General features: G+C 42.1%; 1 protein-coding gene across 3 annotated transcripts in view; it reads left to right on the plus strand.

The window, feature by feature from the left end:
• TTC3 (tetratricopeptide repeat domain 3) overlaps positions 1–27,979 on the plus strand; it is a 137,556-nt gene that overhangs the window by 11,369 nt on the left and 98,208 nt on the right. Inside the window, exons 3-9 of one of the 3 annotated variants that reach the window (XM_054048969.1) lie at positions 3,757–3,802; positions 11,150–11,273; positions 12,391–12,478; positions 14,417–14,470; positions 22,922–23,045; positions 26,618–26,703; positions 27,009–27,103. In XM_054048969.1, coding sequence (XP_053904944.1) covers positions 3,757–3,802; positions 11,150–11,273; positions 12,391–12,478; positions 14,417–14,470; positions 22,922–23,045; positions 26,618–26,703; positions 27,009–27,103 — 617 coding nt within the window. The remainder of the gene's footprint in view (positions 1–3,756; positions 3,803–11,149; positions 11,274–12,390; positions 12,479–14,416; positions 14,471–22,921; positions 23,046–26,617; positions 26,704–27,008; positions 27,104–27,979) is intronic. The other 2 variants (XM_054048978.1, XM_054048987.1) reach the window with 2 other exon arrangements.

The following is a 27,979-nucleotide window of genomic DNA, read 5'->3' on the forward strand; positions in this document are numbered from 1 at the left end:
TATCCACATGCCTGCAGCCCAGTTCAAAACAATGATCAGTGGCCACTTGACTTCAGGGGATTATGGGACGTTTCCGGAGGCCAGTCACAGCGCAGTGATGCACTGCATCCACACTGACACCCAGGTGTTTCAGCCAGGGCGCAGCAAGCTTTATGCATCTTGTGGAGGTGGATTACCAAGAGCACTCCAGCTGCAGCATCCAGGCACTCTAAGTGCCTTGCCAGTGTGGACACCTCAGGAGTTAGGGTGCCCGGGGCTGATTTAATGTGCTCTAACACGCTAAATACGGCTCTCTGAGCTAAGATCAAGTGTCAGTAGTTTCTTGGTCTATCCAAGGCTGTGATCAAGTGTCTTGATGTTTTTGGTCTCTTGGCCTCGAGATGAAAACCTTGTCTTTGTTTCTGGGACCTTGAAGTGAAAAAATTCTCTAAGTAGTTAAAACATTTCAAGGGACCATTCAAGGTGAAGTGGCTTGTTAACACCCTTCCAGTCATGGGGAGGAGGGAAAAGGGAGGGGGAAAGGCAGCTTATTTTGCGGTTGGTAATGGGTTATAGATGGTTGTAATGAGCCATAAATTCAGTGTCTCTATTCAGTCCATGATTTTTATTGTCAAGCAAAGTTTGAACTAAAGGTTACAGACCTTTGAAGGTGTTTGTGCAGATTTTCTATAAGAACTGAGGGCTTGGCTGTAGAGTGCTTTGAGTTAAACCAGCCTTTGGAGAGCGCAGTAGAGAAAGTGCTGCAGTCTGTCCACACTGACAGGTGCAAGCGCACTGGCATGGCCCCATTTGCAGCACTTGCAGCAGCATTGGGAGCGGTGCATTATGGACAACTATCCCAGCATTCAAATGGCTGCAACATGCTTTTCAAATGCGGGGGGTGGTGGGGTGGACTGTAACAGGGAGTGTGTTGTCTGTATGTGGGGGGGAGGGAGATTGGGTTTTTGGGGTGCTGAGTGTCAGCATGCTGTCTTGTAAGTTCAGACTCTCCCCCCCCCCCCGCCTCTCTCTCTCTCACACACTGACAGCAAGCAACATTCCTAAGTAATGTTTGCTTTGTCTCGGAACAGATGAGCATGCTGGCTGTCAGAAACTGAGCTTTGAAAGGGCATATGCGCATTCCTACAGCCGAGTTAAAACAATTACAAGAGTGGCCACTTGACTTAAGGGGATTATGGGATGTTTCCGGAAGTCAGAGTGCAGTAATGCAATACCTTGTTCACACTGACGCTGGGGCGTCTCAGCCAAGACGCATCAGACGTTATTCCTCTTGCCGAGGTGGAGTACCAGGAGTGCTCTAGCCGCAGACTCAGAGCACTATAGCCAAGCCCTGAGAGATCAGATACAGAGTGATCACTCTGTGAAATGTGTTCACCCACAGGAATCTGAAACAATATTCTGTGCAGAATTCCCCCCAGGAGTAAATGAGGAGTAGTGTTGATTGATTTCAAAGGGCAAGTCTACACTTGAAACCCTGCATTGGTGCAGTTGCATCGCTGTAGTGCTTTAATGAAGACTTTAAGCCAACACAAGAGAGCTCTCCCATTGGTGTAGTTAAACTCTCTACCCAAGAGGCGGTAACTATGTCAGTGGGAGAGCTTCTCCCATAGCGCTGTCTACATAGGGGGTTAAGTTGGTATAACTTAGTTGCTCAGGGGTGTGGATTTTTCATCCCTGAGTGACTTAGTTATACCAGTATAGGTCTGTAGTGTAGACCAGACCTGAAGCAGATTCATCCAGTTCTACTCAAAGAAAATAGTAAGACCATTCATGTTGAAAGTGGGTGTGATATTTCCATAAAGCCTTATGGGGTGCACTATGCTTATGAATGTATATATGACATAACTGGAATATGTTTTATGCTACATATGCCATGTAACCTATTTCTGAAGATTATAATCTATTGAATCTATTCATCCTATTTGTATGGATGAATCATTTTTGTATTAAAAATTATGAATATTGGTTGTGTACTTGCTTGATTTTTAAGTAGCCTTAGTATAGCATTTGGTCATCTTCTTGAGGAAAGGAATGTGCAAATTAAGTGCCTAATCAAAAAACACATAACGAACAATGGATCTTGGAAGGCTCCAATCCACAAAAGTCTTCCTGGAGACATTCAAGATAGCATGTGGGCAATGGCTGCTGCCTGTAAAAACTGAGTCATGCATGGACATGTGACTTGCCCAGGTAACTCCAAAACTCCATCTTGGAGCTGGACTTTGCATAGGAGAGAGGAGGGCGTCTCCACCCACAAAAGGAAGTCTATTTAAGCCTGGGGGAGACCCCTCCATTTTGTCTTCAGCTGGCTCAAGGGAGAGCCTCTCCACTCCCAAGGATACCTGAAAGAAACTGGAACAAAGGACAGTAATTACAGGGGGTGTGAGTGATTGCTGGATCCAGACTAGAAGGAGACTAGTCTGTGAAAGGAAGCTTACTGGAACACCCCTGAGGGTGAGGTTTTATCGGTATTCAGTTTTCATACTGTATTAGGCATAGGCTTGGATGTTTTTGTTTTGTTTTATTTTGCTTGGTAATTCACTTTGTTCTGTCTGCTATTACTTGGAACCACTTAAATTCTACTTTCTGCATTTAATCATTTTTTACTTATTAGTTAACCCAGAGTATACTGGGGGGGGGGGGGGGTGTAACAGCTGTGCATACCTCTCTATCAGTGTTATAGAGGGCAAACAATTTGAGTTTACCCTGCATAAGCTTTATACAGGGTAAAACGGATTTATTTGGGGTTTGGACCCCATTGGAAGTTGGGCATCTGAGTGTTAGCCCTGGTCTATGCTGGCAGGGGAACTGATCTAAGTTAAGCAACTTCAGCTACGTGACTAACATAGCTGAAGTCGACGTACTTAGATCGACTTACAGCGGTGTCTTCACTGCGGTGAGTCGACTGCTGCCGTCCCCCTTCCTCCACCCCTGTCGACTCTGCCTGTGTCTCTCGCCGAGTACAGGAGTCGATGGGAGAGCGCTTGGGGGTCGATTTATTGCGTCTAGACTAGATGCGATAAATGGATCCCCGCTGGATGGATCCCATCACTGCCCGCTGATCCGGCTGGTAGTGTACCCTAAGAGACAGGAACGCTTCTTAAGCTGCTTTCAATTAAGCCTACAGCTGTTAGGGGACATAGTTCAGACCTGGGTCTGGGTTTGCAGCAGGCTAGTGGGTCTGGCTCAAACCAGGCAGGGCACTGAAGTCCCAAGCTTCCAGGGCAGGAAAGCAGGGGCAGAAGTAGTCTGGGCTGCCAACTGATGCCCCAAAAGGGGGTTTCTGTGATCCAACCCATCACAGTGGGATTAAAAATGTTTGCATTCAGAGTAGAAGGACAGGAATAATCTTTGTGGCTGTGTCCACAGAGTGTGTTTTTTCTTTTGTTATTTGAAAGCAAAGTTTTCTAGCACTATTACTATTCCTTGATACCTTAGTACAGCAAAGAGTGAGAAAAGTGGTGACAGACAGGGCTTTGGAGCAGAGTGCGGAGCAGTGGAGCTGCAGGTTTTTGCCCGGAGCTGGAGCGGAGCTGGAACAGTCACTATTGGTTCTGGAGCGGAGCAATTCAAAAATTTGATTGCTCCAAATCCCTGGTGACAGACCTTAAAAAGTCCTTAGCAAAGTTAAATAAACGTAAACTGCTTTAGAACCAGTTAAATCACTATTGCTTAGAGGAATTATGTTGCCTATGGTTTGTGCGTTGTGATTTTTATTGCTTGCTATGCAAAAAATAAAATTTTCTTTATTTTTAGGTTCGTGAGAAATTTAGAAAGCGTTCTTCAAACAAACGTAAAACAGGTATGTAAACTGACGTGGGAAGTTACAAAGTAAAATGTTTGCTATTTCCTCTTGTCTGCTTTACTTGGTCATTTGGACTGTTTCACTCCCCCCCCCCCCCCCCCCCCCTTATATTTTGCTTGGATGGCTGGGAACATTCTTTTGGAGCCCTGTTGAGCAGAAGCGTGTATATTTCATGCTGCAATATTTCTCACTCTTGTCCTAACAGAGAACCATATGTTCGCAAGAATAATATGGATATTTTATTAGGATTACATGCATGCAACCTCTTAGTATGATCTGAGAATTAAAGCTTAAATTCAGCATTAATTTTCCATGTCAGGTTCAACTTTGCTTTCTTAATGAGGTGTCTTTGAGTTGCTTCAGCTATGTGGTGTTTGGCTGCAATTCTGCAGAGGCTTAATTTTACACTGTGAAGAGACCCATTGAAGTCATTGGAGCCAGGATCTAGCAGCTTGGTTTGTTTGAGCTACAGTTTTTTCTGTAACTAAATATGCATTCCTGTAGAAAGGAAGGATTGTCTTGCAGTTAAGGCACTAGACTGCAAATTGGGAGATATGAGTTGAATTCCTGATTTTGCCAGACTTATTTTGTGACCATGGGCATGTTGTTGTCAGTTTTTGGCTGCATCTGTATTCTCTCTGGCCAGATAGCCCGGAAGCAGACTTTATCGAACTTCCCTGGAAGACCACAGACTTGGTTCAGTGGCGAAGGCGCTTGGCCAGGTTTATTATCCTAGCTCCCTGGATCAACATCTACAGTTACACTAGAACCTGTATGCCTGTTACAATGGATTTGGCTTAGTGAGCGGTGGCCTTTGACTCCCCCATAGGCTGGACAAAGACACCCCCTCTGTGACCCTTTTTATACACTGATATAAATAAGTTGCCCCTCGGACGTGGTTAGCTACCACCCTTTACCTTGTACATGTTGGCTCAATCAAAACATATCTATCCATCATCCTGTCATCCTGACCTTATCTTTAGGAGGGGTCAGTATGTCACTGTATCATCTTCGCAGAGTATATTTATACCATAACTCAGTGGTCCCCAACCAGACGATGAGCCACGGAGGACTGTGGCGGTGGACGAGCATCTGCCAAAATGCCGCCAACAAGTGGCAACGTCAATAGGCATTGCTGCCAAAATGCTGGCGAGAAGCAACGTCATCCAGAGGAGTCACCGCCGAAATGCTTCTCGGCGGCAATTTGGCGGATGCTCATCCGCCAGCCAGTACGCGGGTGCACTTAGACGCCCCGGCGGGCGTCATTGTGCCTGCAGGCACTGCGTTGGGGACCCCTGCCATAACCTGATATTAGGGTGTTCTGGTACTACCTTTCTGCAATGTATTTATCCAAGTATCCTGTGTCTAGCACTTCTTAGGAGTGTTTGTATTTTTGTAATGCCAGCCCTGTTCTTGCCAAGTTCGTGTATCAGACAGCGAACCTACAAGCAACCATCTGTTTTGTAAGAGGGCCTGACTTTTTCTCAAAGCCTGACTCTTGCTAACTTTGCTTTATATCAGCAGGGCCTGACGTAGGCCTTAGGCCTCATACCAAGCCCCATGCTTCAGGCTTTCTCAACTACACATGTCACTTAATCTCTTTTGACTCATCTATACAGAGAAATTTATCAGTATTGGTATACTGATATAACTCCCCATGTAGACACTTTTATTTGGAAAAACAGTGGATTTTTTTTTTTCTTCAGTTTAAAAATGGCCAATGTTGTTCCAAGTGTCCTCACATGAAGTTATATTGATATAATAGTTCTGGTAAAGTTCTCCATGTACACAAAGACCTTGGTACCTCAGTTCCTTCATAGGGATAATATTCTCCCATTTGTTGTCTATTTAGATTGTAAGCTGTTTGGATCATGGACTCTTTTTTAGTCTACATGCCCAGAGTCTAGTATGATGGGGCTGTGAACTTGATTGGGTTTCTATAGGTGCTGTTGTAATACAAATGCAATATAAGTGAGAGGAAAGATGGTTTTGAGTAGTTAGGGTGCAAGTTTGGGATTTGGGAGTTCAGTTCCCTGCTTTGCTGCAGACTTCCTGTGTGACCTGGGGCAAGTCACTTAATGTTTCTGTGCCTCAGTTCACTATTGTAGAACTGCTCTACCTCATGGAGTGTTGAGGGTAAGTACATAAAAAATTGTAATGTGCTCAGATACTTCATTATTGGGGCTACAGGGTTAGCTGCACCTCAGTCCCCTTTCTGGTCTCCCAAAAGAATACACGAAGGTGTTATGCCTCTTGCTCAAATCACAATTCTTCCAATCTTAGACCAGGACCTGAGTAAACCATTCTATATATGTCAACTGCTTATCGCCATATAGGCCTGACTCGGTTTTGAGTACCTGAGCTTTCTACCCTTTGGGAACCTGTGACCAATGTTATTGACCAGCCACTTTCTTAAGACAAAAGCCCTATCAACCATATTGGTGCTGCAGTGGTATGGCAATGGTGCTGTAACCCCATAGTGTAGACGCAGACTACAGTTGCTGTAGGAATTACACCTTCCCGAGTGACAGTAGCTAGGTAAATTGAGGGAGTTTTCTGTTGGCCTAGCTGTGTCTACCCTGAGAGTTAGGTCAGCATAGTTAGAATGCTAAGGAGTGTGGATTTTGAGGCCAATAGATGTTTTCAGAATTCTTAAACTTTTCATTTAAAGCAGCTGTAGTCAAACAAATATTCCCCTGCATTGTTTGAAACCCAAACAACTGCAACATTAAAAGCCTGGATGTGAAACTGTTTATAAGTAAATGTAAAATAGCCTTCATTTATATTTATTTTCAATCTGAGAGAAATGCAAAGAATGAGCATAAATAATGACAAATAGCTTTTTTGATTTATTCTAAAGTGTTGTCAGTTACAACCTATGATTTTTAGTTGGCAGATTTGTTTTGTTTAAACTGGTAACCAAAGCCTCAGAAGTAAGTCTATCCTTACAAGTTTTGAAACCTCATTTAGAAATGTGTAACCTACTCCAACAAACACGCATACTGGACAAAAAATGAAATTTAAATTTCTCCCTGGAGTGACATTGAGGTCATCGTCAATTAATTGTTCTGTACTGTGGTGAAGTGGGAAGGTTCTTAATGTCTTCTCTGAATACTGTGTGCTTTAGTTTCCCCTGTTGTTCAAGTACAGTATTTAGGTGGCAGGGTAAGAGTGTGTGATCATTCCCATGACCCTTAGAGGGCAGGTGTGACTGCTGCCTGGGACAGAGAACGGCTGACACTCTGGAGCCTGGCAACTGATGGTCAGGTCACCTCCTCTGCAAGAATCAGCCGGAGGTGTCAAAGTAGACCAGGTGACCTGCTGGCCCTGGGAAGAGACAAAGGAATGAGGAGGGGCAACAGGCGTGTCTGGGGTCAGGCAGCTGAAAATGATCAGTCTCCTGTGTGGGACTCGGAGTGGGGAATCAGTGCACCAGGCCCTGGATCCCCCCAAGATGGACTTTGCTGAAAGTTCCTGATTTCTGTGCTAACAAGCTATGGGGTTACAACAGCATAGCTATGACACCATTGCTATGCTGTTGCAGTGCCCGTACTGTTGATAGGGCTTTTGTTTTAAGAAAGTGGTTGGTCAATAACACTGGTCACAGGTTACCAAAGGGTAGAAAACTATACTGTGTTCCTGTTGACTTAGGGTACGTTTACAGTACGAAGTTAATTTGAAATTATTCTATTTGAATTTTCGGAAGTGATTTTATACATTCGGTGTTGTGTGTCCCCACTAAAGCGCGTAAATTCGGCGGAGTGTGTCACAGTACCGAGGTTAGCATCGAATATCGGAGTGATGCACTGTGAGTAGCTATCCCAAAGTTCCTGCAGTCCCCGCCGCCTATTGGAATTCTGGGTTAAGATCCCAGTGCATGATGGGGCAAAAACATTCTTGCGGGTTGTTTCTGGGTGTGTCGTCACTCGCTCCTCCCTCTGTGAAAGCTACGGCAGACGCCATACTGCCAGCAGACGGTACAGTACGGTGCACCGCTTGTCTCCTGGTACTATTAATCCACCTTGCATGGCCTCTTGTCTTTCTATCTACTTTTTTATCTAACCATTTCCTGCCTTTTTTTGGCTTTCGTGAACTGAGCCGCACAGCTTCCGCCACAAACTCTGCTCTCCCGCTCTTGCAGCTCTAATGAGATTCCCGCCTCTGTGAAAGCTACTGAAGACAACCATTTTCCGCCTTTTTATTGGCCATATTGAACCAAACAGCTCTCCTACGTTTCACGCCCTTTTCCAGGATTACCCGAGCAGAGAGCCTGCTCAGATCTCCACTGCAGTTTTGACCATTGTAAATACCTCGCGCATTATCCAGCAATATGTGCAGTACTTGCAAAACTGGTCGAAGAAGCGACAACAGTGTGATTACTATACTGATGAGGACATGGACACAGATATTCCTAGAAGCACAGCATGTGGTGATTGGGAGATCATGGTGGGGTTGGGCCAGGTTCATGCCGTGGAACGCTGATTCAGGGCCCGGGAAAAAGCACAGACTGGTGGGACCGCATAGTGTTGCAGGTCTGGGATGATTCCCAGTGGCTGCAAAACCTTTGTATGCATAGGGCCACTTTCATGGAACTTTGTGCTTCAGGACAGGGGACAGCAAGTCACAAAGACCCCAAAATGAGAGCAGCCCACACAGTTGAGAAGCGAGTGGCCATAGCACAACCAATATTCCAATTGTAATTGCTGCTTGTTGTGTGCTCCACAATATCTGTGAGAGTAAGGGGGAGACATTTATGGCAGGGTGGGAGGTTGAGGCAACTCGCCTGGTGGCCAGTTTCACACAACCAGACAACAGGGCGATTAGAAGAGCATAGCAGGGTGCACTGTGCATCAGAGAAGCTTTGAAAGCCAGTTTCATGACTGGCCAGGGTACAGTGTGACAGTTGTTTGTTTCTCTTGAAGCTAATCTTGCTCTTTCTCTCTAGATATCAAAAAAAGTGTGTGTGTACATATATATAAATGTTCTTTATTATTTGTTGCACAACACATTGAGAGAAATCAGAAGTTAGATGGGAGAGGGGGTAGTATTGGGTTAGTGCGGTGGAGGACGAGGGAAGGATAAGTCCAGAAACCAAATCAAAAGTTCGCATATGCCAGTTTTCTGGTGATTGTTCGATCCTCTGGGGTTGAGTGTGTGGGTCTCCATAGCCTCCCCCCTAGTGTTCTTGGGCGTCTGGGTGAGGAGGCTATGGAACTTGGGGAGGAGGGCGGGCGGTTATACAGGGGCTGCAGTGGCAGTCTGTGGTCTTGCTGCCTTTCCCACATTAGATCCATCCATGTAGCGCAGCATGTCAGTTTGCTCCCCCATGAGCTTGACCATAACGTCCTGCCTGCTCTCATCGTGTGCGTCCCTCCTCTCTTGGTGTTCCTGTAATGCTTTATGGGACTCCACAATTGTTTGCCTCCACACATTCAGCTAGGCCCTATCAGTGCGGGAGGACTGCATGAGCTTGTCGAACATGTCGTCCCGAGTTGGTTTTTTCCTCCTTCTAATCTGGACCAGTCTCTGGGATGGAGTAGATAGGTGCTGCGTTGAAACATTTGCACCTGCGGGAGGAGAAAAGGGGAGGGTAATATTTTAAAAGATACATTTCAGAGAACAAAGGGGATGCTTCAGTGAAACAGGCAATTCATACTACACTGCACATGTTCTTTCTGTACGAGTTAGCATTTTGCCTCTTGTACTGAAGTGCCTGCCACTTTGGTGTGAGTAAGCCATCGCACACAGCTGGGCAACAGAATTCAGCTTGCAGGCAGCCATGGTAAGCCCCAGGGATACGCGGGGTTCTGCTACTTCCGCATTCATTTCAATGCTTTCAAACCACCGGGCCACCTTTCCTATAGCAAGCAATGCCTAGTGGGTTTGCCATATAAAAGGAGGGCCTGCGGGCTCTCTGGGATGATCGCTTCACACAACCCCCTCTTTTCCCCCCTCCCCCCACCGCTCCGATGAGGCTCTGAGCAGAGATGAGCCCTTTAAACTAAACGCGAACAGCCCAGTGCGGCTGGGTTTCCCCTCAGCCCCCCACTGTGTGGCTCTGATCAGGCTCTCACTCACCAGAAGTACCTTCTCCAGGGTCATGGTCCGGGAGCCTGCCTTGGGAGTGGGGGGAGGCTATTGGCTCCAGCATTAAGAATAGTTCCTGGCTAGGGGAGGAGACAGATTCCCCACTTACCGTCTTTGCATTGTCCTCCTCCTCCTCCTCCTCCGATGACTCCTCCTCACTCTGTGCAACTCCCCCCTTGCAAGTGTCCCCAGACAGTAGTGGGGTAGTGGTGGCATCACCCCCCATAATTGCATGGAGCTCACTGTAGAAGCGGCATGTATGGGGCTGTGACCCAGATCGCCCATTCACCTCCCTGGCTTTTTGGTACGCTTGCCTGAGCTCCTTGATTTTTTTTGTACGACACTGCTCTGTGTCCCTGGAGTAGCCTCTTTCCGTCATGGCTCTGGAGACTCGTCTCCCCAACATACGATGAGATCCAGTACCTCCTGTTTGGACCATGCTGGAGCTCATCTGCGAATCCGAGACTACGTGATCTCTTGTGATGGTGGACTCTGCATGGTCGCCTGTGATGGTGACCTGTGCTGATGGTGACCAAGCAGGAAACGAAATTCAAAAGTTCCCGGGGCTTTTCCTGCCCACCTGGCTAGTGCATCGAAGTTGAATGTGTTGTCCAAGAGTGGTCACAAGGGAGCGTTCTGGGATAGCTCCCGGAGGCCAATAATGTCGAATTGTGTCCACAATACCTTTAACCCGGGATTGCGATCTCGATTTAAGTGCTACTCTACTTGCCGAGGTGGAGTACAGAAATCGGATTAAAGAGCCCTTTAAATAGAAAAAACTGGTTTGGTGGTGTGGACAGATTCATTTTTTTTTCCGAATTAACTCTGCTAATTCTGAAATAACCGACTAGTTTAGACCAGGCCTAATAAACCTTCTGTTTTACAATGCTGGCTGAGAGTCACTGATGACTTGGAAGTGGGGGGTGAATGGCCCTTTGGAGGCATGTAAGGCTTCCCTTGGTGTCCCATCTAGGTGGACCCAGTGTGGGGAGCTCACGGTGTGAACGGGGGGTGCTGAATGTTCTGAGTTTGCAAATATAGCCCTTTCTGGAATCTCCCATTTATTTGGGAGGTTGTGGCAAAAGAACTCAGCTATACCTGGAATGTTCAGATTTCCTTGATTCCAGGTTTTAGGCCTGAGCATAATATAGAAATTACTCTAGTGGATTTTTTTTTTTTTTTTTTTTTTTTAAATTAAACATTCAGCTTTGGTTATTCTTAATCAGGTTCCTTATGTCTTCCTTTTCTTTTATTAAGCAGTTGATCCCTGTGAAGTGTGGTGCAGTAAGCCAGTTCATGTACTGAAAGACTATTGTGATGTGATTAAAATCTACATTGTTTGGCCGTTTCTACTTAAACTTGAGAATAAAACTGATTTCAGGTAAGCATTTATTCATATTGGTTAATCTTGTCCTTGACATTTTTGTTTTATTTTAATGCTTCAATCTGGCCATGAGCAAAGTTGGCTATAACTGGGCCATACCAAATTTACGGGCCATACCATTTTGGTCAATTTTATGGTCAGATGATTTTAAAAAATCAGCTCTTTAAATCTGAAATTTCATGGTGTCGTAATTGTAAGGGTCCTGCACCGAAAAGGAGTTGTGGGAGGGTCGCAAGGTTGTTGTAGGAGGGTTACGATACTACTACCCCTACTTCTTCACAGCTGCTGGCAGCGGTGCTGTCTTCAGAGCTGGGTGGCCAGAGAGCAATAGCTGCTGGATGGGAGCCCAGCTCTGAAGGCGGAACCACTGCCACCAGCAGTGCAGAAGTAAGGATGGCATGATATGGTTTTGCCACCCTTACTTCTGCTCTGCTGCCTTCAGAGCTGGGCCCTCGGCCAGCAGCTGCCACTCTCAAGCTGTCCAGCTCTAAAGGCAGCAGTACAGAAGTAAGGGTGGTATGGTATTGCCACCCTTACTTCCACCCTTCTGCTGGCTGGGCGCTGCCTTCAGAGCTGGACGTCTGGCCAACAATCTCCACTCTCCAGCCTCCCAGCTCTGAAGGCAGCGCAGAAGTAAGGGTGGCAATACCGCAATCCCCCTAAAATAACCTTGCGACTCTCTCCCCCCCCCCCTCCCTGACCCACAACCCACTTTTGTATCAGGACCCCCAGTTTCAGAAACACTGGTCTCCCCCCTTGAAATCTCTATAGTATAGAGTAAAAATACACACAAGACCAGATGTCCCAATCTGTGACACATTTTTTCATGGTCATGAATTTGGTAGGGCCCTAGCTATAACTGAAGAGACTTTAGATTCCGAATATCAGGGATAAACTCTTCAAAAATGGATGCCTATATTTAAACATCCAAATCATTGCTCTGGTTTTTGAAAGTGCTAAGAACCCAGCAGCTACAATTGATTTCCCATTTTGAAGAGATTGCTCTAAGTTTCTAAACACTGTCTTCTTTAGATCTGACTGACTTTAATATTAATAGCTAAGGCTATATAACAGGACAAAAATTACTTTTCTAAAAAAAATGTTTTCATTTAAGCAATTCCTACTTTTGTGAGCTAAGTTTGAAGAGACTCGGGGATATTGAGGTTCTGGAACACGTGGTTGATTTGGCTAAGAAAGTTGTGGTAAGTGGTGTTCTATAACTTACATTTTCGAATGTGTTAGACTGCTTAATTAGCACCTTGCCATGATACAGGTCTTGATTTATATGTTAAATTAGAACAAGGCAGTTGTTTCTGCTAGGGTGAATAAATATGTTGACAGCCAGTTGGGTAGCACTATGAGTTACTGTTCTTGTAAGGGAAGTACAATGATTCAGTGATGTCTGCAAGAAAACTGGCTCCAGGGGCTTGATTAGAGCATGGATCATCTTTTTGTTACGTTTGTACAGTGGATAGCACAGCATTCCCTGATCCATGATTGCAGTACAGACAGTAGAACCATGTCAGTGAGGTGAGAGGTCCTCTTACCCACAGTGAAATAAAGTTGCTTTTTCACTACTCTTTTGCTCAGTAACAGTTTGCTGTTTGAATCTTGCTGCTGCTTCTAGTCTGGTCCAAAACAACCATGTACTGCTAGGAGATGCCAAACAAAGGAGAGAGGGAAGCAGCGAAGAAAACGGAGGGTTGTGGGCAAGTGTGCAAATGATGAACCAAATATTTTAGTGTTTGGTGTGGTGTGTTAAATTGAGGTATTGCACAGTTTTTACTCTGAAAATTGTGATCAATGGAAGATTGGTTGTGTGCAACCCAAAACTGCATCTTGATGGTCCACTCTGCCGTTACATGACTTCATAATAAATAGTGCAGTGGTTCTCAACCAGGGGTACGTGTACCCCTTGGGTACACAGAGGTCTTCCAGGGGGTATGTCAACTCATCAAGGTATTTGCCTAGTTTTACAACAGACTACATGAAAACCACTAGCAAATTCAGTACAAACTAAAATTTCCTACAGATAATGACTTCTTTACACTGCTTTATATACTATACCACTAAACTGTAAGTACAATATTTATATTCCAACTGATTTATTTTATAATTATATGATAATGAGAAAGTAAGCAGTTTTTCAGTAATAGTGTGCTTGTGACACTTCTTTGGATTTTGATGTCTGATTTTTATAAGCAAGCACTTTTTAAGTGAGGTGAAATTTGGGGTACGCAAGACAAATCAACCTCCTGAAAGGTACAGTAGTCCAGAAAGGTTGAGAACCACTGTACTAGTGGGTCGCACACTTTGTTGCTTCTGTCTGAGCACATTGCCCTTACAGGGCATCCTTGCGTCCTAGGCTATGGCTACACTATGCAGCTTTTAGCGACACGGTGTGCTGCTATAGCCACGCCGCTAAAAGCTGCGCAGTGTAGCTGCTGTGTTGGCAGGAGAGAGCTTTCTTGACTGCAAAAAAACTTCCATCCCCCAGCAGCAGCAGCTTTGTCTGCAGGAGAGTTCTCCTGCTGATAAGGAGCTGTTCGCACTGGTGCTTCTCCTCGGTAAAACTTTTTTGTCGAGTGCAGGTGTGGTGTGTGGTTTAAAAAAAAAAACACCCCTGAACAACAAGTTTTGCTGATGAAGTGCCAGTGTAGACATACCCCTGGTATTCCCTCCAACAAGCTCCCTGTGTGCCAGCCTCCTATTTTCTATCTCCCCACTGTCCTTTCACCCCACTATTCTTATTTTTTGTCTTTCTGTCTGGGAAATAAGTTATTTTGGATATCAACATTGTACTGTATTGGGAGGATCAGCAAAGCTGAGATAGAGGGGATATTGTTACAAGGTTAGGTGTTAATGGCTGCCATCAACCGGTTCTTTGAAGCTGCTGGCTCTCCTAATCGGATTCCTCTTTTTTCCCCTTTCTTTTTTTTTTTCTTCTGATTTTCACCAAAATCAATATGATTCTACTCACTGTTGCCTAGAACATTCCCTGAAATTTTTGAATGGATCAGATATACCATTCAAACATTATCGCATTAGACAGAGAAATGCCGTTGAGTAAACAGCCTCACTTTGCTTTTGGTTGGGTGAAAAGTCTGATTTCTTTTGTTTGTTTGTTTTTTTTTCCCCAGAACAATCCATTTTTTATCAGTGGCATATTGAATATTGGTACTCGAATAGAAAATGTAAGTTATTTTGACTTTAAAAAAAAAAGAAACAAAAACCTCCTGTAAATACAAATAAGGCTTTTCCATCTGTCTGCAGTATTTCTTTTCTACATATAAACAAGGTACATGGGTATATAACAGTTAGAGCCCTTGATGGTATAATAGGTTGCATTTTCTTAGAAGTCTCCCAGTTCTGAAGTTTTGGTGCATGGGTATACTTTTTCTTCTGCATGTCACTTTCTCTTAACCTACACAGATGGCATAAACTGGAAAGTTACTTGAACATTAAAAAAAGAAGTTTGCCATTTTGAAGACCATATCGTAGCCACTTTTAATAGTGGGAGAAATAAATCAGGCACAGCTATAACTTGTTACTGGATAATTCACTACTTATATTTTTATTTAATTTAAATGGCATTTTGTCTTGATGGACATGCATTTAATAGTAAATAAAATAATAATCTAAATTCACAAAATCTGTTTTAAAAACACACGTATAGAACATACCAGCTAACAAACATTCGGCACTCAACCCCACTCGTTTAGAAAAAGCTTTGGAACATGCTTTGATGGTCCTCCAACTCAGGCTGTGTTGGACATGGGAGAAGTATATTTCAGAGTCAAGGGCTTTTCACTTGCAACACCCTGCTTGAGGATTGTCCATTCTCATGTCAGCTGTTGTCTCAGTTTGGGTTGAAACACAAATACATAGGTGGGTGTAGTAGAGTCCTCAGTTGGCTTAAATGGCTTAGTGGTTAGCGTCCACTCAGTCATGGGGTAGTGGTAGGGGAACCTGTGCCCGCCCACTCCACCAAGCTCTGACCCAGGGCCCTATGAGGGTCAGCAGTGTTGATAGACCCTCTGGGTTGCTTCCTACCACTGCACCTTCTGCCTCTGGTCCCAGATAAAGGAAAATAAAAACATAACATAAGAATGGCCATACTGGGTCAGACCAAAGGTCCATCTAGCCCAGTATCCTGTCTACCGACAGTGGCCAATGCCAGGTGCCCCAGAGGGAGTGAACCTAACAGGTAATGATCAAGTGATCTCTCTCTCCTGCTATCCCTCTCCACCCTCTCCCAAAGAGAGGATAGGGATACCATTTCTTACCCATCCTGGCTAATAGCCATTAACGGACTTAACCTCCATGAATGTATCCAGTTCTCTTTTAAACACTGTTATAGTCCTAGCCTTCACAACCTCCTCAGGCAAGGAGTTCCACAAGTTGACTGTGCGCTGTGTGAAGAAGAACTTCCTTTCATTTGCTTTAAACCTGCTGCCAATTAATTTCATTTGGTGGCCACTAGTTCTTGTATTATGGGAACAAGTAAATAACTTTTCCTTATTTACATTCTCCACATCACTCATGATTTTATATACCTCTATCATATCCCCCCTTAGTCTCCTTTTTTTCCAAAAAGAAAAGCAAACAGCGTGAGCTGGGCTTAGGGTGACCAGATGTCCCGATTTTATAGGGACAGTCCCGATTTTTGGGACTTTTTCTTATATAGGCTCCTATTACCCCCCCACCCCTGTCCCGATTTTTCACATTTGCTGTCTGGTCACCCTAGCGGGGCTCAGCATATAGTCCTGTACTTCAGGGATGCATCTCTAGCCCCTTTTGGGTGGAGTTGGTGGAGTAGTTCTGTACTCCTCTCCAGCTTTCTGAGCGGGCTTTGCTCCCTTTTCAACCATGTTGCAAGTTAGAGCATGTGCTGCATGATTAGAGGGGCAAGGCTAGCTGGACCCAGGCCTGTCATTTAACCCCTTACATTCCAGTGTGGAGTCTGTATACCCCACCACAGTGTGTCACCAAGAAAAATGCTAAATAGATCAAAGCCTACAATTGAATGATACCCATAAGTTAATTGAAAGCCACTGCAGTTGAAAAGAAGCTTGTGCTGCATGTGGGGAAATCCAGATAAGTAAGCAGATTCTCATTTTACATTAACTGAAGTTTCCAAATGGTCTTCAACAGGAACACTCATTCTGTTGAAAAGTAGCTTGCAGGATGATGCAGACTCTTAAAAGTGATCACCAAAATAAGTCTTCTGCAGAAACACCTTAACAATTTTGTATTGTGTGTTCTAAAGGTAACTCAAAATTTATGATGCTACAGTGACAAAATACAAAATTTAAGTTCGTAGGTGTAAACCAATATTTACTTGTTTTCTTCGGTGGAGTGATTTTAAATGATTGAATAGTGCATTACAAATATTCTGAAAAAATCCCGCAATACTTGGATTCAAGTACACTAGTACTGATAATTAATCTGTCAAAAAGAGAAGTTAGGGGAAAGCAGGGTGAATACAAATCAGTGGGGTTTTTTTTAAACAATTTTTTAAAATTTCAATTAAATACATTTTTAAAAATAAAACTTTTGAATTAGTTTTCATATTTCACATTTATCTTAAGGCCTAAGCTTACTATAATCTATTAAAACAATTAAATAAAAAAAAGTACATTTGTCCAACTTTTAAAGAAAGACCACTTAACTGGTGGAAGTCACTTTTGAAGCATTGGAACCAGTTTTTGACAGCAGTAGCCTCTTCTATAGGTACAGAAAAAAATATTCTTCTTTTTTCATTTTATTTAACTAGTTCAGTTTAGTAACTAGTTCATTCAAAGTTAAGAAACCAGTTGGGAAGTTGCTAATGCAAGAAAGCTTGTTTTCCTCTTCCAACCTGAATAAAAACTAGATGTGAGAAGGTGAGTCTACTAGTTCTAAAATGTTGAAGGACAATGGTGACCAGAAACAATCCGTTCAATTCACTAACTAGAGATAGTACTTGGTTTTGTCAATGTTAGTTTTAATGCAAACCATGTTTTGATAAACAGTTTCTTAGATATCCAGCCCATTTGAGGTAGTTTACTCCTGGGAGTATTCTGTGCCAAAAACTTAATTTGGCACACAATATTTTAAAATTTTGCAAAATTCAACGTATTTTATTTGTCAAAATAACACAATATAATCATGCTCCCATTATCAGCCTGGGGCTGTCAGTGGGAGCTTCAACCCCCTGTGCCAGGCACGTGCAGGAATCCTGGGGGGAAATCACAAATTCAGCATGAAAGTAAAATTCTGCAGGGAATACAGAATTCTGGCAGGACTAGTAGTTTTATTTAACTGTTAAAAATGCACACATTTTTATATTTTTAATTGAATTAAATTTTTCATTGACATGGAGTGTGACACGTCACAAGTAAATTTTATATAGTAAGTAAGAAATGCATCATTCACTGTTTTTTGTAATGTAATAAATGTAAATTAAAAGGTCTATAATTGCTTACGTTTGTATACAATGTATCCTTCTGGTTTGCACAAAGAAGCATGAAATATAGTATAAAGTCTATACTGAATTGCAAATCAATGTGGTTTTTATGGTTACTAATGATAGAGAATCAATTTTCCCTTAAGGGCAAAAACTAAAGTACAAATACAATACAAGACTAAAATGGATGATTTAAATCGGTTTCTTACTTACTGATTTAAATTATTAAAATTGGTGAGTTATATTGCTTTGATTTAAATTAACCCACCTTTTGGGAAAGGATTGTACTTTAAAAAAAAAAAAAAGTTATAAAAAGAGGGGTGGGTGTGATGTTTCTGGAGGCACCAAGAGCTGTGATTCACCTGTTGCCATCTTCCTGCTGCTTGAGGGAGTGTGGCCAGTGCCTGCTGGCTGTCAACTCCCTAACACAACAGAACTGCCAGCAACTCAAGAATTCTCCTGTGGGCTATTCTAGCCCTACTTTTTCCCTGCAGGTTGACAATGGATGCACCCCAGATCCTGAGTCCCTTTAAAGTGCCCCCCTGTGGTGTCCAGCCCCTGATCACTGGATACCCACAGAAGTACTAGGTTCTCTGTTCCTAAAGGAACAGTTTACTAGTTTTACCCTAGACTATTGCTCCTGTATCAAATGCAGCACTTGAATTCAATGATAATTAAACAAAACAAAATTTATTTCAAGAAACAATAGAGATTCAAATTGAAACAAGTGTGAGTAAGGTAAACAAATGGCTACGTACAAAGCAAAATCATAAAACGCTAACTAGGGTCTTCACTTATTGAACTTTGGGATGGGAATTAGTCTTGGAGCAGTTTGCGAGCTACAAGGAGCCAGAACTCAGGCTATGGCTACACTACAGTTTAAGGTGACGTAAGTTATGTCACACAGGGTTGTGAATTAGCCACTCCCCGAGAGACACAATTTATGCCAACCTAAGCGTGGACAGTGCTTTGTCAGCAGGAGAGTTTCTCCCACCAACATAGCTGCCACCACTCATTGGGGATGGATTAATTGAGTTGACTGGAGAGCTCTCTCCACCATTGGCTTAGAGTGATGGCGCAAACAGAGATGTTGAAATCCCTAATCACGCTGCAGGCAGCATGGCTGTGTGCTTATGCTTCCCTCTGCCCCCACACCCCACTGATGCAGAACTGCTTGCCATGCCCTCCCCAAATTCCTCCCACACATTCCTTGCAACCTCCCAGGCTGTCTGGGTACCCTATTCACTCCGCACCTTCGGATAGCTTCCAAAATGATAGCTGGACTTAGCACAGCTATAAGAGCCTATACTGCCCTGCACTATTACCTCTCTTCCCACCAAGCGTTTTGTGTGTTGTTAATTGGTATTTAATAAAAACATACTCTCTGAAAGATGATCATTATTTGTTTGCTTCACATGCTAGTTACTGCTGGAATTAATACACAGTGGCAGTTGGATCATTTTCAGACTACAGATTTTGGTCAGGAATCAACATTTTCATGGAAGGTGGAAAGTTAACAAAGCAGGCAGAGTGCTGTATAGAAAGATTTATTGCTTGTACTCATTATCAAAATAGTGCCTCAAAGCTTCCCTGATTCAAATAACCCCCCATTGCACCCTCTCTAATAGCCCTGGTATTTGGCTGCTCAAAATCAGCTGCGCAGGCGATCTGCCTCGGTGCTGCAGCAAGGGGGAAACTGCTCTAGGTTTCTAAACACTGACCGGTAGCAGTCTGGAGTTGCCAGCTTCCACACAGCGATCGCTATACGCTTTTCCACCGAGAGGTCAGCTCTCATTTTGGTGTTGTTATGCCGCAGTGCTGGGGCGAGCTCCGCACACAGTTCCAGGAAGGTGGCTTTCTTCTTCTGAAAATTCTGCAGCCACTGCTCATCATCCCAGACCTGCATAACGATGTGATCCCACTATTCACTGCTTGTTTCCCAAGCCCAGAAGCTACGGTCCACCATGTGCAGGTGCTCCATAAATGCCCAAAGTAATCTGGTGTTGTTTCTTTCGATGACCTGGAGCAAGTCCGGCAACTCTTGATTCCTATTCAGATTGGGAGTTCATGATATACTACTGCATAACCAACCATGATTTGTTCATAACAGTGACCACAACAATAGAGAACAGTGCAGGATCCATCCTTTCAGACAGAGATGGTGGGCGCACATTGAAAAATGCTGCAAAATACAGTCAGAAGCCCATGGAATGATGGGATGGGGAAAAAATGCATCATGGGTGTGGGCTCAATGATCCACTCTGCCTTCCCACAACTCCTAGCTGCAGAAGGTGGCAAGTAACATAGTGGGATAGCTACTTACAGTGCACTGCTCTCAGTGTCTATGCTAGAGCACCAACTGTGTATGCACTCCACCAACAGAAGCAGCGTTGTGCGAATATGCTCAAGCAATGTAATTATAGTGCTTTTAGATAGTCGGAGTAACTTGTGTCCACAAAACTCTAGTGTAGACAAGGCCTCAGTCTTTCATCAAGCACCCCGTTCAACAAGATGCATCTCAGTGAACAGATACAGAATGTCTTTCTCCACCTTGTAATATACTAAAACAGTCTTTTGTTTTTAGTCACAAACATGGCCATCCCTTGATGTCATGTCATTCTTTTTCACTTACAATTAGTTTCAGTGTTTATAGTTGCTTTGTTGGTATTCCATTGCCTTTTCTGGGTTATTGCCAAGGTGGATGATTGAGCAATATGTTACATCATTAGCTAGCCAGAGAGGGGTGACAACTCCCTTCCACTTGAATTGGCCATCACCAAGACGTATTATTTCCTGGGGACTCACTTTCACTTCAAGACCATAAGGGCTTAATTTTCAGTGTAGTGACATTATTCCTTAAATATTTCCCATACGCACATCTCACGATAAGGGAGTGTCGCTAAGTTACAAGCTTTTAGTAGAGAAATTGCATATTACCCTTTATAGTGAATGTAGTGAGTTTGTCAGGTCTGAGGAAGGAGCTGCTTGCAAAGAATATTGAGCCATTTGCCAGTTGTCACCAATGGGCCTTGGTGTCACAGTGGGCATTTACTGTGCTGAGTAACATTCAGTTCCTTACAAGGAGCAGTGATTGGCCGATGACTACCGTCAGGTTGATTCCCATATAATGTGGATAATGGTTTTAAAAACTAACATTTGGTTTTATATTGATATACCAAAAGTGTCCTTTCTGGTTTGCTGTCAAACAAGGATTTGAGGAAAGGTTCATAAGTCAGGAGTGGTAATCTGTAGCACCAGTAAAAAGTAACACTGTATGAGAAATGCTACTTTACTTTGCCTTGATACTGTAATGCTGCCTGCAGTGATTCAAGAGAAGGAGTACTAACCTCAGGGCAGACTGTCAGGAAGAGTACTATCCCCAAATTGGCTGTGAGTTCTATACTAAGGCTATGTCTACATTAGCACTTTTGTCAGCAAAACTGTTTTCAGTCAGGGGTGTGGAAAAAAATGAAACCCTGACCGACATAATTTTCACTGATAAAAGCACCGGTGTGGACAGCACTATGTTGGTGGCAGAGCGTCTCCTGCCAACATAGCTACCGCTGCTCATTGAGGGTGGTTTAATTATGCTGGTGGGAAAGCTTTCTCCCGCCGGCATAGAGTGGCTACACAGGAAACTTTACAGCGGTGCACTTGAGTGGTACAGTTGTGCAGCTGTAAGGTCTGTAGTGTGGACATAGTCTTAGATTTCATCAACCATTTATCAAGTGTAAATTCCTTAGGCACTATAGGAGCATTAACATGGAGTCACAGACAGTCCCCTGGGCTACTCTGCGCTATCTCACCACCCAGGTGAGCGTACTTTTTTGATCAATGGTCCTTTACACCAAGAAACACAGCAATATTTAAGTTACTCTGAGTCCCAAAGGACCAGTCATTACCCCAGGTCAGTTGCACCTTAAGTCTCACAACAAAGATAATGCTTGTAGCCAATCCTGTAATAAACTATACAAAGATTTATTAAATAGAAAAAAGAAATTTAGAGAATTCTTTACAAGGGTAAAGCAGTAAACATACACAAATGAAACTTAAGATTGTAACTCAAAAGATAATACAAGTTTCTATAATCAGCAACTCTATGTCCTTTAGCGCTAACCCAGGCTAAGCAGCTGGAGATCTCTTGCTTATGCCTGGAAAAATCTTGTCCCCAGAGTCCAAGCATCAGTTCTTGTTAGGGGTTTCATACCCCTCCTGCCATGTACTGTGAGCTGGAAACTCAACTGATGGAAGGAACCCACTTGCTTGACTTGTCACAGGGAGGAGGACAGAACAACATAAGTCTTTTGTTCTCTTGAGGGTTTGTAGGGAGATTCCAATTGCAGGGTCCCACAATAATGTGTCTGGTATTGATGGACCTTTCCTTTTGGGAAAGGCATAACACTTTCTGTTGAAGATGAGCCCCTCAGTAATTAAGGTCTCTATCCTATCTGGTGATATACACAGTCACAGAGGTTCACAGTGTAACTGCTGAAATATTACCTTACAATATTGGATACAATATTATAAATTTATATTAATGCACGCAGCAATTCATAAGCATTCAATGAAGTCTAAACACGTTCTTAGAATTGTTAAAATAGATATTAGAATTATAATACAGATTGGCCAGACTGATTCTGGTTATGTAATTTATCAGTGTCTAATTGAGACATGGGGACCTTGGTATGAGCGGGCACCTGATCTGCCAGCATCACTGGCATGTCACATCTAACCTAGCTAGAGCAAAAAAACTATTCCAAGGTTGTCCTTGTGCCAGATTTTTAAATCTAGTTTCAGCCTGACCTTTTCTGGCCTTTGTGGTGCATAAAATGAGATGGCTGTTATAATTTGTGAAAATGCAAGCTAACTTAGTGTTGGTTCTCTTTGACCATATATTTATGCATAGAAATAACATATCAGGTGTCTGAAATAAACTAAAAATACCTTTCCTGAATTCTGTGGCTTGTGGAATAGATATGAAGTATTTGACCTATGCTCTATTTTTTCCAGGCAACACCCTCAACATTTGCCCTTGCACCTTATTCGTCAGACTTTTGCACAACATTGCTGCTATACTATCCATATTTGTTAAATTTTTTACTTTATATTGTGTTGCCAGTAATTTAGGTTATTCCATATAAGAAAAACTGAGTACAGTTGCTAACTTTCTCTAATTTCTACCCTTTATTTGAAATAGAGAGTTTTTGATATTGGGGCTGCCCTTGCCTGGGTGAAATGTACAGGCGAGTTCAGTGTTCTACAGAAATTAGAAGAACTTGGAGATTACTGTTGGCCTCCTTTAGAAGCTTTCTTTGCTAAATGTAAGTATAATCATTGTGACAGGTATGCAATTTCCTGCAATATTCTGGATGAACATTATTAAATTGGGCTACACCTTATTGAATTAAATTTTAAATATCATAGGATCTCATTTTTAAAAATGCAAATGTTTGTGTTGTGGGATTGTATGTAAGCTGTGTAGGAGACCTGACTAATGTAACCCTTGGGAAGTATTGAGCTTCAAATTTTAGAAAATGGGCTAAGACAGCAATGAATTGATAGTTGTGCAGGTTTCCTAGGAGGTATTTGGGAGGAGAGGAATGCAAATGCACATCTCTGGACCTGATCTTTTCAAACTTCACTTTGGTGACAAGACCTTTTGACTATGAATTACCTATTCCCAGGATCAAAAGTCCCAAACAGCATGGAGGAGTAATTTGCAGATTCATGGGGGTGTTTTTTTTCTGAGCCAAGGCAATTACGAACTTGTGATCATGACGGGGGAACAAAACCTTGGTGAGGCTTGAAGGACTGCTCACCAACCAGAGACCTTGTAGGACTTGGGGCGATCTCTGGTCAGCTTATTAGCATGCATGTAGGTTCTTTTTATTGGTTTTAATATGTTTTCTATATAATGCTTTTACTTTAAGAATAAACATATTTGCTTAGGAAGAGCTGTGATAACTTGTAACTCTAGCAGTTACTCTTCCCAGGCTGTAAACAGTGTAAGAAAAGTGCAGACACAGGCCTGTTAGGTGGTCTGCCTTGCTGAGGAATAACAGTCTTAAAGGAGAACTGTGCAGCCTGGACATGCCCTGGTCAGAAAGTAGAGAGGTGCATATGTCAATCCAAGAGCGGTAATGGCTTAGGAACTGGAAATCTAAGAATGGGTGCCCTTGCTGGATCATAGGGGGGCAATTCAGGTGCAGTTGCTCAGACTGTGATAAGCATTTAAAAAAAAAAAAGGGGGGGGGAGATACCTTGTCATATGGTGTGTGTGTGTGTGTATGTATGTGTGTGTGTGTCTGAGTCATATTCATATATAATTTTTTTTTTCTTTAGCTTTGGAGCAGTTGAGGGCATCATGGGAAAATTAGAATTTTTTCAGTTCAGAAGGATTATTCTCTCATACTTACGTATTTCTTTTCTAATGTTGTTCATTACAAAGGATATTCTTATCTTGACTTTATCCATTCCTGCTGCTTATTCCCTCATTGACATCCTACTCTTAGTCAGTGATACAATCAATTGCTGTGAACATGACTGTCTTAAATATCATACCCTCATTTGTGGCATAATTAACAAGAGCCAGAAGAACTCTTAGAAAATAACAAAGGAAAAGACAGAACTTGATTATAAGCTAAGTGAAACAGTTTCTAAATGCAGTATACTTAATTTTTCCGTGAAGTCACCCACTCTTCAGTTTTGTCAGCTATTCTAAGTCTAGAAAAACAGTTTAGCAGTCTTTCCTTTGAAATATCCAGTTTTGCTCCAATGTTTATCATCGTTCTTGCTACAGCTGCCGTTGGTATGCTATCCCCTGCTGTATTAAAAATAAGCTTTTGATAATTGGGATGTGTTCCATCATCAGTGACAATCGAATCTGAATCCTACTTGGCGTGAGGTACTTTTTTTCTTAGAGAGATGATAAACCAGCATGTTTTCTCTTACCTTCCTTTTCAAGTTTCAGAGTGGTAGCCGTGTTAGTCTGTATCAGCAAAAAGAATATTGGCCAAACCGGACAGTCTCTATGCAAAAGAATAAATGGACACAAATCAGACATCAAGAATTATAACATTCAGAAACCAGTCGGAGAACACTTCACCCTCCCTAGTCACTCGATTACAGATCTCAAAGTCGTAACACTCCAACAAAACAACTTCAAAAACAGAATCCAATGAGAAACTGTAGAATTGGAATTAATTTGCAAACTGGACACCATTAAATTAGGCTTGAATAAAGACTGAGTGGAGGGTCATTACACAAAGTAAAACCAATTTCCCCATGCTAATTTTCCCCCCTATTGTTACTCACACCTTCTTGTCAACTGTTGGAAATGGGCCATCCTGATTATCACTACAAAAATTTTTTTTCTCCTGCTGATTAATAGTTCACCTTAACTGATTACTCTCGTTATAGTTGGTATGGCAACACCCATTTTTTCATGTCCTCTGTGTGTGTGTGTGTGTGTGTGTGTATATCTTCCTACTGTATTTTCCACTGCATGCATCCGATGAAGTGGGTTTATAGCCCACGAAAGCTTATGCTCAAATAAATTTGTTAGTCTCTCAGGTGCTTCCTTTTCAAGAATAACTATTAAAGAAAACAAAGCTGGTCTAACATTTGATGGAAGACTTCAGTGTAACAAAAAACAAAACAAATATAAGAATTTTTATCTAATTATAAAGAAGTGATTCTTTAGCACTTTCTAAAAATTATCTGAAGTATAGTTAAAAAAAAAAAAGTTAAACAGGAGTCCATAAGTTTGACAGTGTCTTTAGGCAAATTAGGACACTGATCATTTTGGTCCCATAGAAAGTAGTGAGAAGTCAGTTTCAAAGTTAAAACAACTTAATAACATTTGAAGACAGTCTGACTATTGGATAGGATCAGAAATTTTGCAGTCATCTTGCTCAGGAGGCTTTGTCTCTTGTGATGTCATGTGGATAGGATGGGTGCCTCCATTAAAAGACAACATTCCCATCTACTGAAACTGTCAGATATTTTTATAAACTCTCTTTAATTTTTTCATTTTAAAATATTCCAAACTAGTAATAATTAGCTCTAAAGTATTAGCCCCACTTGGTTTTAAATGTAAGTTCTTTGGGGGTACCCTCCGGTACTCATTATCTGGCTAATATTTTTCTTAGTTCCCAAAGTCTTGAAATGGTAACGGATTTGACAGGTAACTTTACACCCATTTTGTGTGGGTATTTTAAAGCATACAACAGTAGTAGAGTGAAAGATTGTTAGGTTGTCATCTTAATGAAACTCTTTAACTGCTGTTCATTCTAATACATGGCTGTGATGGTTAAAACATTTATCTGTTTGTTCTATTACTGTGATTAGAGTTGAATAATATCTGTGTCAGCTTCATGAAAATTCTGAATAAATTATTCAGATATATGAGAATTTAACTCTTATGATAGAAAAAAGTTCTATTGTAGTAGCAAAAGGCTCCATGGCACTGAGGTGTAGACTGAGGATGGCAGGATTTGGGTTTTTAGTACAAAGGGAGGATCATTTAGTCCTTGATTCAGCAAGGTACTTAAGTACATGCTGGCTTCAAATATATGCATAGTGTTACTGACTTCATTGAGATTGCTCACATGCTTGAAGTTAGGCATTATGCTCGTAATTTTAAGTACCTTGCTGAATTCAATTGGGACTTACATTTTTTGTGCAACAGTGGAAGCAAAAGTAATCCACATTCTGTTTGAAATGTATTACTTTGTTTTAGCTTATTTCTGTTGTTGATGAGGGGAAAAAAACAAAACTAGACACATCCTATTTCCAGTTATAGAATATACTATGATTGTTAAAAGCAAGAAGTTAAACCTATTGTTGTTTGGCTTTTGTTTTTTTCCCTTACCTTACTAATTTCTGCCTACAGATAAACATTATATAACTAAAGTTGCATTGGAAGACTGCAATTTAGTTGAAGAGTTTGAAGCTCAGAGTTGTGAAAACTGTATAAAGGTAGGACAAAACACTAAAGTGGATTTAAAAAAGAAAAAAAGGTCAAAGTTACAGAAACTTGTAGGGAAGCTATTGGCCAAAGATAAGTATTCCTCTCATAGGATCACATGCCAACACTTATTAGGAGTTGCATGCCTTTTAAGATAATTACACTGCTCCAGATCAATTAGTTATGAGTACATTTCAACATTTGGTATACAGACAGACGAGACACTTAAATACATATTGTTAAATGCTTTTATAGTACGCATCACAGTTGGGATAAATTCTGATTGGTTACATATTTGTTTTTCTTGATCTTACAGAAAAGTGAATTTATGAAAAAGAGAGGAAATTGTGAGTTTTCCAAAGAGAACCTTGATTTTGCTATAAGCTCATACACTAAAGCCATAGAATATTGGTAAGAACTAAGTCAACTAACTGGATCATCTTTGTTTATGTTACGTTTTTATCTTTTTCCGACTTGTCTTGGTTTGTTGACCACTCATTTAAAAATCAGATGATGCCTAAGTGACTTACCACAGAGTTTTGTCTACATTCATATTATCTCTGTTTCCTGTCTTAGCACTAAAGACACTTTTTATCTGTGTCTGTGTTAGTGAAGTTTAAAAAAAAAAAATGCCCATCATTACTAATACTAGTTTAGCAACAACAGCTCTAACAGTGTTGGTAGCTGTAGGGTAAATGGCCCTTCAGCTTCAGAAGCCACTTTCAGTGCTGTCTGTTAAACATGGTCCCATCAGAAAAACAAGATACACTACTGAAAACAGCTACTGGAGCTGATAGCTGCCTACAATAGGGCTCCCAATGTTGCTGGCACTAATGGGGCTGACCCAGTGTTGGCACCAGTGGGATATTTAGGGGTTGAGAACATGCTCACTTTCATCTATATGTGTTGCTTATTTCTCCCCTGAAGTCATCCTTTGGGTGGTTGTGGAAATTGTTTTCTAGTTATGACTTCAAATGAGAAACAGTAAAAGTAAAACTAAAACAAATATTGTGCATGCCAATGGTACAGTATTTATTTAGTGTATAATGCTATGCCTTATAAAATGAACTAGCAACAAAACATTGGCTTGCTGAAATTGTTACCAGTGCTATCACAGGCAAGTGCTGCTCTTGGCAAATTCAGTTGTGTCTGTGGAAAGGCTGTGAACTTCATAAAGATTCCTATCTTAGGGAGTATTGGGTCTGACACATATAGTAGGCATGCATTTGGAAGGATTGATGCCTTTCTAATGTCTCCCCTCAGATTGTGTGCCAACTAGTAAAGTAG

This window comes from Malaclemys terrapin, chromosome 1 (genome assembly GCF_027887155.1).
Source record: "Malaclemys terrapin pileata isolate rMalTer1 chromosome 1, rMalTer1.hap1, whole genome shotgun sequence".
Classification (NCBI taxonomy): domain Eukaryota; kingdom Metazoa; phylum Chordata; order Testudines; family Emydidae; genus Malaclemys; species Malaclemys terrapin.